The sequence below is a fragment of the Nanorana parkeri genome, unplaced genomic scaffold (genome assembly GCF_000935625.1).
Source record: "Nanorana parkeri isolate BGI_ZX_2015 unplaced genomic scaffold, ASM93562v1 scaffold586, whole genome shotgun sequence".
NCBI lineage: Eukaryota > Metazoa > Chordata > Amphibia > Anura > Dicroglossidae > Nanorana > Nanorana parkeri.
Window position 1 is genome coordinate 349,339 of NW_017306854.1, and position 13,493 is coordinate 362,831.

The 13,493-nt window shown below is 44.7% G+C and overlaps 1 protein-coding gene across 1 annotated transcript in view; it reads right to left on the reverse strand.

Annotated features, from left to right (window-relative positions):
- Positions 1 to 10,201, reverse strand: part of LOC108791951 — an 18,713-nt gene extending 8,512 nt beyond the window's left edge. Inside the window, exons 1-2 of the mRNA XM_018562590.1 lie at positions 9,737 to 10,201; positions 3,527 to 3,660 (exon numbers count right to left, since the gene is read on the reverse strand). Of these exons, the coding sequence (XP_018418092.1) occupies positions 3,527 to 3,660; positions 9,737 to 10,034 (432 nt within the window). The 5' untranslated portion in view covers positions 10,035 to 10,201. The remainder of the gene's footprint in view (positions 1 to 3,526; positions 3,661 to 9,736) is intronic.
- Positions 10,202 to 13,493: the final 3,292 nt, after the last annotated feature.

Below are 13,493 nucleotides of genomic sequence, written 5' to 3' on the forward strand. Positions count from 1 at the left end.
TATATGACTGAAAGAGAGATACAGACCACATTGTCAATACATCATTCAAAACTAACTCAAAGAATGCCACCTTTCAAGCCAAGCAAGGAAGGCCATTGATGACAGCATTTCTTTTTGCTGCAAGTAACGCGGTGCTTTGAACGAATGCAAAAGAATCCGAATTTCCGATTCCGAAATTCGTTAGCAGTAGTCTGTACGAAATTTTGTTTGTTGGACAAAGTTTCGTTGCAGCTGAGTGACATTTGAGAAAAAAAAAACTTTTTGTCACTTTGCTGCAACAAACAAATGAAACGTAAACGAAACAAATTTGAAACGAAGTTTCGTACAGGTTACCGCTAACGAATTTCGTCCGAATCTGAATTCCGAAAACGAATTGACTTTCGGACCCGAATTCCCAAAAACGAAATAACGCAAAATTCGAATCAAAACAAAACAAACCAATTTTTTTGCTGGTGCTCATGTCTACAGTGAAGGGTAGGTCAACAGGAGGAAACAGGTGACCCAGAAGATTGCCACTCTTGGAAATGTTGGTTTCCCCTCATAATTCAGGGGACGTGAACTCGTGGGCAGAGCAATGTTTAGCAGCACGGACAATGGGTAAGTTAAGCCTTCTTTTATAGGTCACAGAGGTTTTTTATGACCGAGTCACTTTAATGTGGCTGTGTTAATAAGAGATAAGCATACGGTGGCTTACTGGGCCATGGCAGACATAGTAGTGTAGCCACCTTGCCCTAAGTGAGGTGACTTCTGTATCCAGTCTAGATATGTTGATACCGTAGTCTGTGCTCATTTGGCTTCTCCTACGATTGTAACTGCCTGCTTCTGCACGTGATCTTGACCCGGAGTAGAACATCCAATAATGGCATGTTATGAATAGGTGGTCTCTTTAGCCAATCACTAGGAGGTTTATGTCCAGTGGTGCATGCTGGGGGAGGACATAAATATTGGGGACTGACTGTTTGAGACCCTCTTCCCCCCTGAGCCTCCTGCCTGGGGGAGGGTGCGTGATGTGATCTGTTCTATGTGCTGTCCGACCAGGTGGGTTTTCGGCTTTCCTGCCAGTGCAGGAGAAAGCTGTGTTTGGGATGGAGAAACAGGCAGAAACGTTATCTGCTGGAGGTTCCAGAGAAGCTAGGATTGGGCTTGGACCTCGCAGGAAGTATGGTGTCTCGTCTACGAAGTTCTGGGCTATGCCTACTAACCAGCTTAGGATCTACAATACACAGTGTTACTGCAATCAGTTTAAATGCCCTCTGCACTGACGAGCTGGGAAAAAGTTGGTGCGTCTGGAGGCTGTACTGTCCTAGGTGTTTATAGTTCACTATAAACTGCACAGGCTTTTCTGCAGACTCTTACCTGCTTCTGTTCTGCAGATACAAAGACAAGCCTATTGAAGGAACTTCTTCATACAAGTGTTACATGGAAGAATTTCCCCACTATAATCACATGATCAGTCCCAGTGTTTTAGTAACAGAAAATGCTGAATTATTAGCACCCCTGGAGGCAGTGATGAATTTTTGTTGCAGTAAAGTAAGACCTTTAGTTTACGAGGTGGCAATAAAGGGCACTAACACAGACCACTTGCAATATCTTCTATTTAAGTTTTTTTAGCTCACTTTTAGTTGCACGAAAGTTCACCACATCGGATACCCTCACAGGGGTTGTTCAGTACAGCATTCATGCACTGCTTGCAAAACAACACAAGTTTAGCCTCCTGGCTTCCACTCAACATTAATAATTCTGACCCACCGGTCCACTTTGAAGTGCTGTCCCGCACTTGTACTGATGGTCCCTCAGACTCTCCCAGCCTCACCAGTTCTCCCAGCCTCCCTGGCTGTCTTCATGTGCCTTCAGCATATACACCACCTGACTCCACGTTGACTTCTGGGGGAGTCCTTCTGACTTCTGAACACCATCTGTTCCTGTTTCCCAGCAGGAGCACTGAACCCTAGTCAGCACCCTTTCCTTCAGGCTGGGTACACACTGGGTACGGAATATGCGCGTTTGCCGCGCGTTTCATGCCGCGCCTTTTTACAGCGATTTGCGGTAAAAGAAACGCGCGTCAAGCACGCGTTTTCGAGGTCTATCCGGCTGTATCCTAATAGATACGCGTGGAAAATACGCCCCAAAGAAGCTCCTGTACTTCTTTTGGCGTAGGGTGTTCCTACGTGCTGAAATACGCCCAGGTGGGAACGCTCTGTAAAACGCCCAGGTGTGAACCAGGCCTTAGGGCTGTGCACAGCTGTGCAATCATCAAGCGCTGGTCACCACTCAAACATGGACCCAGGAATAGAGATCTCATCCCTCCCAATTCTTTTTGAAATCTCCTGGTTCCAGGATCTCAAGCAGAATGCAGAAAAGAACTGAAAATACAGTTCTTTCCCTGAAAAAACCCTTGCTTCCTGACACCTCTCTGCCCCTCTGGCTGAGAGTCCTGGGTGCTCACAATCCCAAATTCCACCGTGGTATTACCACGCAATAGCACACTATATATACAACTCCTTACAGTTCATTGAAGTATTCATTTAAAAAGTCATACTTTTGTTCAGTTTAGTTAGTATCATTACCAACTCTCCAGGTAAAAGATGAAATGAGGCTTGCAGTGGAAGTGCCTGCTCTCTAAGCTTATAAATGAGAGGTTCTTATGAGGGGTCATAGAAGGGACCAGATGCATATCTACTTTTGTGCCACCGGCATCCTACCCAGCTCCTGGCAACCTGTAATGTCACTGGTTGCCAGGAGCTGGGTGGGACGTCAGCCAGAGTGTCCCAGGTTGCTAAGAGCCAGGCGACATCCCATCTAGCTCCAGGCAACTAGTGACATCACAGGTTGCCAGGAGCTGGGCAGGACGTTGGCCAGAGTGTTCAGTCTGCATACACCTCTCTCAGCCTACTCTGGTTGCTAAGAGCTGGGCGGGGTAATGTGTATGGCACACCTCGCCCGGATCTTAGCAACCTGGGACGCTCTAGCTAGAGTCCCACCCAGCTGTCTCCTTTGGTCAGTGAACTTTCAGTGACCCACAGAGTGGCACCTCCTCATTCAAATGGCGCCCAGGGCATGTGCCATATGTACCATACTCTCAATATGCCACTTAGGCAGGAAAATAAATATGATGTGTATGGCACATACAGTATGTGTAGGGCACCGATGTGCAACCAATATGGTGTTGTCTATTAGTAGTCCACATAGCATGCAAAAGGAGAGGTAATTGACTGTGTCCGCAGAACAGCAAACCATGGCGGTGTACTGTCACCCTCTTGGATCAAAGAGTAATCACTTTGGCAAATTAATATAAATCCTATATATACATACTGTATGTGTTCCAGCTGTGTATTTAATTGTTTGAGTTTTGGAGTTTCCCTTAAAATGAAAAGACATAAGCAACAAACATGATACGTATGTACATCATCATAAATATATGTGTTAGGTCCTCTCACATTACTGTTTATGCATCAACAATCTTTATGGTTCAAGAAACTGATGAAATGAAATGGCTGAATACAAACTTATATTAATTCAGGCTTACTTTGTTCGGAAAATGGTCTCTCGTGCAGAGCGTTGTGCTACTTTCACACCACCAGCGGCCACCGCATTGCGTTATGAGTACCTCCTGATTATCGCTATGCGATTCCTCGCTGTCTGTGAAGGCCACCCAGCTGTCTGTAAACGGAGGAAAAAGACAGTTCTTAGTGAGCATTCACAACTTCTCACATTTCAGAAATTTGTGTTTGATCAAGTTCCTTCTTGTTTTCTTTTTTTGGGCCGGTTAGAAATGTTGTCTCATGACTTGTTTTCTCCTGGATGCAGCAGATCACAGCTTACTTGGATGTATTTGCATACAGGTGAAACAGAAGATTGCACATCGATGTCATCATTACCAAATGATCAGTCACAGTTACACAATTAGAATGTATAGTAAACAAGACCTACCTATCAAGTCAACTGCTATGTGCAGTCCCTGGTTTGTAGAGACTGCATGCTTACCCTCTGCACTAGAGACTACCCTCCAACATCCATTTACACCCTCTATGCTGCCATTAAAAATAAATATGATGTTTTCATGCTTCCTAAATAGGTTCTCTATTTTATAGCCCATAATTATATTACAGGATTTATATAACGCCAACTGTTTGTGCAGTGATTCACAATATAAAGGAAGACATTACAGTTACAATACAATTCAAGAGAAGATGGTTAGAAGGACCTTGTCCGTGAGAGAGTTGTTTGAGAGAGTTGTTTAAGAAAGTAATAGTTCAGTTGTTGGGCAGAGGTGGCAGAGGCTTCCCCAAAGAGATGAGTTTTCAGGGTGCACCTAGGGCAAACGGAGTAGGCGATAGCCGGAAGGATTGGGGTAGGAAGTTCTGAGGATGGGAGAGACTCTAGAGAAATCCTGGAGGAGAGCAAGGGAGAAGTTGACAAAGGAGTTAGAGAGCAGGAGGTCTTGGGAAGAGCGGAGGGGATGTTTTGAGTGATATTTTGAAACAAGGTTGGAAATATAGCTGGGGGCAGAGTTGTGGATAGCTTTGTAAGTGGTTGTTAATATTTTAAATTGTATTCTTTGGGTGATTGGAAGCCAGTGAAGGGATTGGCAGAGGGGGATTGCAGACACTGAGCGGATGTTGAGGTAGATGAGTCTGGCAACACCATTCATGATAGACTAAAGGGGGGATAGCCTGTGTAGAGGTAGGCCAATGAGGAGGGAGTTGCAATAGTCGAGATGAGAAATAACAAGGGAGTAGATGAGTAATTCGGTTTCATTGGTTAGAAAGGGGCATATTATGGAGATGTTGCAGAGATGAAGGCAGCAGGATTTGGACAGTGATTGGATGAGGGTCTGAAAGGTAAAGTCAGAGTCCAGGATTACACCTATATATACACTGAGTGACCAGATTATTATGACCGCCTGACGTTTGTAGGCTAATTAGCTATAATTTCGCGCTGAAGTTGCTAGGGGGCCAGACCATTATAAATAGGGAAGCAGGTTGTTTACCACGACAGTAGAAGTTAATTTTTTTCCTGAAGATATGGGTAAACAACGCGATTTAACAGCATTTTAACGTGGGATGATTGTTGGCACTCGGAGCCATGGCTCGAGTATCAGCAAAACAGCAGAATTTGTTAAATGTTCAAGAGCAGCTGTTGTTGAAGTGTTTAAAGACTGGACTGTCAGCCGAAAATCTGGGTCTGTACGTGCGAATTGTGACCGTCAGCGACTAGTCAATGTTAGGGCAGAACTGAGAGTGGCAAGACTGGTACAAGACAACAGAAGGGCAACAGTGCAGTGTCAGATTCCTTGCATCAGCTTTCAACATCTTGTGGAGTCACGAGGTGGCCCAACTAAGTCATCTCGTCGAGTCATCTCGTGGCCCAACAAAGTACTGATGGTGTGGTCATAATAATCTGGCCACTCAGTGTATATATTCCATTATGTGTCCTTCTCTGATAGTGATATAGATTGTGGTGAAATCCACCAGGAGATATGAAAAGTGAATGGGTGATTCAACACTTTAAAACATTTAGTGTAAAGCAAAGTTATCCTAAGCAGTGCCCTGAAAATGTTAGCTGCTATTTTGAAAAATTGCCAAGAAAGCAGTGCACTTCCTGTGCTTAGGCACTCCCATTCTACAGACGTAACGCTGTATATCTGCAGTGTGAGGTCATCTAAGCCACTGCTGCCCCTAATTGCTGGTCTCGTGAGATTTGGACTGAGATTTGGTGATGTCACAACTGTGCTGCTCACAGTTCTTGCTAGTGAGAAAGCTGTAACTGAGGACCTGCAGACAAACATCTCCCTGCTTCATTATTCATTATATGGATATTTGCTTCATCCACCAAACCTCCTGCTTCTTGATCATGACCCCATCTGTCATCAAATCACCAATACTCAAGGGGGGCATCTAGGACATGAGGCAGCAAAGGCCTCTTTTTATCAAGAAGGCAGCCTCCACATAGACACAGTGCAGAGGAAGGCACGGTAAGCCAGTAATTGGGATGAGATCAGCCACAGGTAGACCACATGGAATACTAGGGACTAGTCTTTTGCCCTCTGTCTGACTTTTCTGGACCCATATTCCACATTACTGGTCCTTTTTAAAGCTCCAAGTTGGTAGGGAAGCACTGATGGTAGAAATTCAAATAAAAAGCACTCCAGCATCAAATTCAGCCAGACACTTATTAAGTCTGAGCTTATTTTGATACAGCGCAACTGGAAGCCAGTGCTTCACCCTCGTGCCACCCAGCTCATCCTAATAACCTCATCATCCGATCCTTTGAGCCAGCCAGCTACGAGAGCGCTCCCTTAAGCCTGTCTCCTCCTTCACTGCAGTATGGTATGTCCCTCTGTGTCCTTGCATCCTTGTAAACAGTGCATTGAATGTGATGATTGACGGGACCTTAGACCACTGCAGCGGTAGAGGAGAGAGGCTCCAGGGATCGGTTTAAGAGCAAGTCGGCTCTGAGGATCAGGTGAGTATAACTTTGTTATTTTCCGCCCTAGACTAAAATGAGCACTAAACCCTTGCACTGCGGGGATGGCCCCACTACAGGGGTAAATAATAATTTTCCCTGGAGTTTTTTTTTAAACACCTATATGGTGCTCTAAACACATTAGGGAAATTATTAAAAAGTGCCTGAGACAAGTTGTATCCCAGATAGTGCGCTTGCCTGCCTGTAGCATCCAATCAGCTTCAATCATTCATTTATTGCACGAAGTTGAGACGAAGTTGAGACAGAGTTTGTCTCAGATCATTTTTTATTAATTCCCCTAGAGGTCCAGAAGTACTACAGATCCCATATGGCACATACAGGGCTGTAGCTACCATGGGGCGAGTGAGGCACTCACCTCAGGCGCAGCTGAGAGGGGTCGCAGCCAGGACCGGCCTGGCTGCTCCCCCTCGCCCCTGTTGCCATGGCGAGCACAGGGCGCCATTGGCAACAAGGTCACCAGGCGGCCAACACAGCCGTGGCTCTGCAGGGAGAAGAGGAGTGGCACAGGCTCCAGCTTCTCCTCAGATACCTACTGCTCTCCCCAAGCTGCTTTCAATCACCAGAAGAGGACCTGATCGAAAAATTCAGGTCCCCCTCTGCTGATTGACAGCAGCAGTGGGCGGGTACATTACCTAGTTTGCTATTGGCTATTGCAAAGCGCACTCTGGGCATGCGCGCCGCCATCCTAGAGGCAGGGCGCATGACATCACTTACCGCACATGTCTGTTGGGGGGCACAATTTTCTGCTCTTGCCTCGGGCGCAAAAGGAGCTAGTTACGGCTCTGGGCACATATTTCAAGACTTCTGCTATTTAAAAAGTTAAAAAGTTTTTTTTTTTTGTTCAGCATTACAAGACTATTTTTGTAGAAATCAGGCCCTTAGCTTTAAGCAGCACTTTGCGTGATGTGAAGAAATATACTTGACAACTAGGATTTTTTCAGTGCTCTATATAAAAATAAACTTGGATAATGATAGCGTGGTGAATGATAAAGGTCAGATAAAGGGAATGCAGAAATCTTTTTGGAGGTTCTTTTTCCCAATTGATTAAAAACATCACCTGTTTCGTATGGATGTAATCTCTGTGTATCATACTGCGGTGCGGCATGGTATTGCATATACACAGTAACACAAACAGATGACAGTACAACCACCAGCTCAGGAATTTCTATCCAGATTATAGGGAACTAAGAGGGCAAACTGCAGGATTTGTGTAGACTGTATATTGTTGCTCAAGGGGGGAATCTGAAGAAATGTTTTAGTGTTGCTGACTGAAATTGCAAAATATTATCTTTATTTTTATCTCTTGCTTTAATGTGCACGTGGACCTGTCTAAAGCAACTTTGCGAGGGCCAACACTATTACTACTGCTAAGATTATGTTGCCAAAATGAATAATCATTTTAGCAGAACCATTTTACCAAAACCATATTACTAGAAGCCAGACCCATGAAGCTAGAACCATGTTACTATGATATAGCCCAATAACCAGAGCTAGCATCATGTCACCATAGACCAGAAATATATTACCAGGATCACAACTGTATTACTTGTAATAGGATGTTGTCAGATGCTGGAACTCTGTTGGAAGCAGAGAGACATACTGTATAACCAGAACTGAACTCTATCACCACAGGGAGAACCCAGTCACTGGAGACCTGTACTATTTTTATAGAGATAAATCTATGGTTGCAGAACTCTGCAGGTAAATTGAAAATAAGAGAACCAGAACATCATAAACTGAATCCCAGTCATATAATGAGAGGAGAACCAAGTTATCAAAAGCCAGAACCACATTGCCAGAATTAAAGTCATACTGTGAGCCATACTGGGAACCATATCACCAGAACCAGAGTCATATTAAAAAGGCTAGAACCTTGTTACCAAAAATCACAATGATATTACCAAACCCAAAGCCACATCATGCAATCTAGAAGTGTGGTACCGAAGACCCGAATGACATCACCAGACCCAAACCATATCATGCAATCTAGAGCTGTTACCAAAGCCCAAGGCTCCATTATAGCAAAACTTATGGTTCTAGTGCTGAGATCATATCACAGAGCTCTAAACCATGGTACACCAAAACTGTTCTATCAGAACCCCATCACCATATTTTTAAAAGCATGAGCTTTTTTTTGCCAAAGACCAGAATCATATAACAAGATGCCACCATGCAAGGTGGAACCTTGTTACCAAAGATGACAATGATATGACAGAACTCGAAGCTATATCAAACAATCTAGAACTGTGGTATCAAAGACCAGAATTACATCACTAGACCCACAAGAAGTAATGGAATCTAGTGGCCAGTGCCACATTATCAGGAGCAGAACTTTATTCTAGTAATGAAATCATAGCACAGAACTTGAAACCATGGGGAACTTAAACTGCACTACTGGAACCACTTCACCATATTTTAAAAAAACAAGGTCTTTTTTTTTTAAACTACAAACCAGAATTATATCACAAGAACCATAACATGCAAGGTTGTTACCAAATAACAGAATTCTGTCAACAGACCCAAAGCAATATTATGCAATCTAGAACTGTGTGTGTGTTACTACATTATCAATTGCAAAACGAAATTCTAGTGCTGAAATCATGTCATAGAGCTCTAAAACATGGGGCACTAACCGTGCTACCAGAACCACATCACTATATTTAAAAAAGCAAGAGATTTTTTACTAAAGACCTGATTCATATCGCAAGAGCCATGCCACTATGCAAGCTAGAACCTTGTTACTGAAGACCAGAATTACATCACCAGACCCAAAGCCATATTATGCAATCAAGAACCTTGTCACCGTAGGCCAGAACCACACTACCAGGACCAGAACCTGTGCTACTAGGCCAAAATCATATCACCAGAGGCCAGAGTCATGCAGCCACAAATAGAGCCGTATTTCCCGAGGCAGATCCGTGTAAACAGAAGTCTGTTACTAGCATTCAGACCTTGTTACAAGAGGTCAGAACCACATTATCAGGACCAGAACTATATTATCAAAGCTAGAATGATGTTACCTAAGGCCATAACCATATTATCCTTACCAGAATTCTGTTACGTGAACTAAAATTATACTACCTGAGGCCTGAGCCATGTTTTCCTTTGCTGGCTTTCTTTATGCTTCGAGTTGTGGTTCCTCCATGGATGGGAGACTAAAGCTAAATAATTACCCTGTTTATATTATATACATACATGTATAGATATAGCTATATATAAGAGAGACCATGATATTTTGGCAGGTTCTTACCATCGGACAGGCATGCATGCAGACCCCTTGTGAACCAGTCACCCTCTTCTTCTCCATCGTTCTGCTGCGTGCCTTGAAATTCACCCCAAAGCACCAAGGACCCTTCTGTCATTGTCACCTCTTCCTCTATCTCCAGCTGTCCTTCTCCAGCTTTGTCTCCGATTCCCAGAGGAGACTCCTCCGCGACACTGACAGCCGATACATAGACTGGGTCTTCGGCATCTGATGCCATAGCGTGTCCGACAATGGTGTTCGTTTTTTTACATGGGGTCTTTTGTGACCCCAAAAACGTCCTCATTCGCTCTGGCTCAGCTGATATTCCTCACAGCTAGCAGCTGAAGCTTACGCCGCATTCAGCTTTCTCCCCCCTCCCTCCATTTTTCTGCGCTCCCCCTGCCGCTCTTTGCCTCTCCGAGGAGAAAAGATGTTTTCTCACATTCTCACAAAAAGCAGCACTGCCACCTAGCAACTCAGCCAATTAAAATCATTATGTGTGTGCAGGAGTGGCATACACAGCTACACGCTGCCTGTCTATAGACACTCACACACAACGCTGTCATTAAACATCAACAAAGCCATTTTAACGGGAAACTTTATTACCAAACCATCCCTTTTCACAATGAAATCATGCTCCCATGGACAGGGTTTGAAGCATCCTTGCACCATGTACATAGTCGGGTCACACAGCCACCAGCGTCTGTAATGTGTATGCAGAGTGTTAAATGAATGTCATTACTGTCAATAGGCTTGTTTAGATGTGTGCGGTTATATAGGCTTCCCAATGCTGTATAGCTAAAACAGGGGTCAGCAACCTTAAACACTCAAAGATCCATTTGGACCCTTTTGCCACAGAAAAGAAAACACCGGGAGCCACAAAACCCTTTTGACATCTAAAATGAAGATAACATGGCATATATCGTTTTTTTCCCTTTAAGCTATGTATAGCATGTATATAGGTATATGTGGGCTTAGTAACGTACTGGGATCAGGGCTTAGTAACGCTCTGGACTCTGGGCTTAGTAACGCACTGGACTCTGGGATTACCTGAGACCCTGCAGAGCACACCATATATCCTGCACAGTCCATCTGAGTGCCTCGCTATGGGGGCCTCTGTAGGGCCTCAGGTGGGCTGGTCGCCGGGGTCCCTTTCCCTGTACCTCCTCCCAACTCCTCTTACCTGCTGCTGCTGGGGCCTGGCCTCCTTCACCCCCTCCCCTGTCACCTCTGCTATGCCGCCCCTGGTACAGCCCCCCAGGCTTATGGCGGTGTTCTATCAAAGTTTGTGACTACGTTAGAATGTGTGATCCTGCCCAATTTTTTAGTGGAATGTGTGATCGCCAATAGGTGAAGCATTCCAGCGCTTTCCCAGGTGTTCCGGGGCAGATCGGCATCGCAGGTGGTATGTGCAGGAGAACTGATCTGCCCTGGAACATCTGTTTTGTCCTGAAATGTCACTTCTATCCGATCTTGTGAGTGCGATCTCACATTCCACCCCCTCACAAAGTCGGATAGAAGTGACATTTCAGGACCGAACAGCTGTATCAGGGCAGATCGGTTCTCCTGCACATACCATCTGTGATGCCAATCTGCCCTGGAAGAGCTCACAAAGCGTTGTAATGCTTGACCTAAATGGGTGGTTACACATTCCACCGCCGAAAAACTGGGCGGGATTACGTTAAAATGTGTGACCACGTCACCGGTAGCGGGACACTGCACTGCCGCATATTCCAGCAGGGGGGTGCCCAGGACCAGACCTCACCGGGCCCCCCCACAGCATCAGACACCGAGGCCCAGGCAGTAGTTCCTCCTCTGGACAGGGAGCCACAGCAGGGGGTTGAAAGAGCCACATGCGGCTCCGGAGCCGCATGTTGCTGACCCCTGAGCTAAAAGAACATTACATGCTGCAATTCAACTGCCCAACTGCAAGCGAGATCATGCTAAAGTACAGAAAAATGCAATAATACATTTTTATGCTCATTTCGAAATTAAAAAAGCAAAAATAAAATGCAAAAAAATAAATCTTAATTTTAAACACACAAGTGTGAATGACTGGTAGAGTGGTTTTCGGCATCAATAGTGTGGTGTTAGGCCTCGGGCTGCAGTTTGCACTCCCCTCTGAAAAGCGATTTGAGGTGGTTTGCTTTTCCAAGGGTGGTGGAGCAACGGCTCCCCGGAGTTTAAATACTTAGTTTATAGATGCATCCCCTGCACGTCTTTCAGTGTCTGCAACCAGTGATGAATGTGGTGCTCACAGTGAAAAACATGGCGCCGTGTGTTCAAGCTTGAAAAGAAAGAAGATCACCAGCACTTCAAAGACAAAATTTCAAATCGTAGTGTTCATTTATTGATATATAGCGTTACATATATCATAATGCCAACGTATAGGGGCCACGCAGGGTCCCTTCATCAGGGCGACATAGTGACAATGTCGCCCTGATGAAGGGACCCAGTGTGGCCCGTAACGTTGGCATTCTGATATGTGATGCTATATGTCAATAAATCAACATTACGATTTGAAATGTTATCTTTGGAGTGCTAGTGATCTTCTTCCTTCTCAAGCTCGGAGTTTAGATACTGTCACTTCCAGAGTGCAGTTCTTTTTTTTAATCCCAGTGGCGATTTTCTATTGCTATACTGCACCACAACCATGTACCCATACAATTGCGGCACAGTGCCGTTCATTGCCATTGTCCTGTTTAACAAGTGGCACCGCCTCTCAAACGCATCATGCTGTATATATTTTTGCGGCCATGGCAATGTATACAGCACTGTTAGGTCTCAGGGCTACCTCTGCAGTGGGTGGCAAAGGGTAGGTGAAACCGTACATCAAGTGCACAGTTTTGCTGCCCCATTGCTGCCTGTGTGAACAAGGTTTTAGGGCAAGCCTTTGTCCCTAAAAAGCAAAGTAAAATCAAATGTTTCTCCAGATCTCCTTGACCTCTAACTTACCCCTAATCCTTAGGTGACCAAAAAGCTGGCCAAAAAATGCTCAAATGTTTGCTGAGTTGTGATGACTCAGAAATTCGAGCAGTGTGTGGCACACCTCATTCAACTTTTGTCAAAGAAGCCGATCTAAAAATCCTCTGCCAATCAGCTGCAGTCACTGTATGGGTATTCTGACAGCGGCGTACCCACTGCTGGTCCCATCGACTAAAATGGCCACGTTTGGCAAGTGGCGACACCTGACAAACGAGACATGCTGTTAATGTTATATTTTAATTGAGCGGTTCTGGGGGTTGTATAAGCATTTGCCCAGCGGAAGATTTATACATCCACCCCTTAGTGTTTCCATTCACTGTTGCTCCCAAGTTTGCTTCTGAATAGCATGCTCTGTATGCACAGCGGGCCATTGGGACATACAGGTGAAACTCAAATAATTAGAATATCGTGCAAAAGTTCATCTATTTCACTAATGCAACTTAAAAGGTGAAACTAATATATGAGATAGACTCATTACATGCAAAGCAAGATAGTTCAAGCCGTGATTTGTCATAATTGTGATGATTATGGCTTACAGCTCATGAAAACCCCAAATCCACAATCTCAGAAAATTAGAATATTGTGAAAAGGTGCAATATTCTAGGCTCAAAGTGTCCCACTCTAATCAGCTAATTAAGCCATAACACCTGCAAAGGGTTCCCGAGCCTTTAAATGGTCTCTCAGTCTGGTTCAGTAGGAATCACAATCATGGGAAAGCCTGCTGACCTGACAGTTGTGCAGAAAACCATCATTGACACCCTCCATAAGGAGGGAAAGC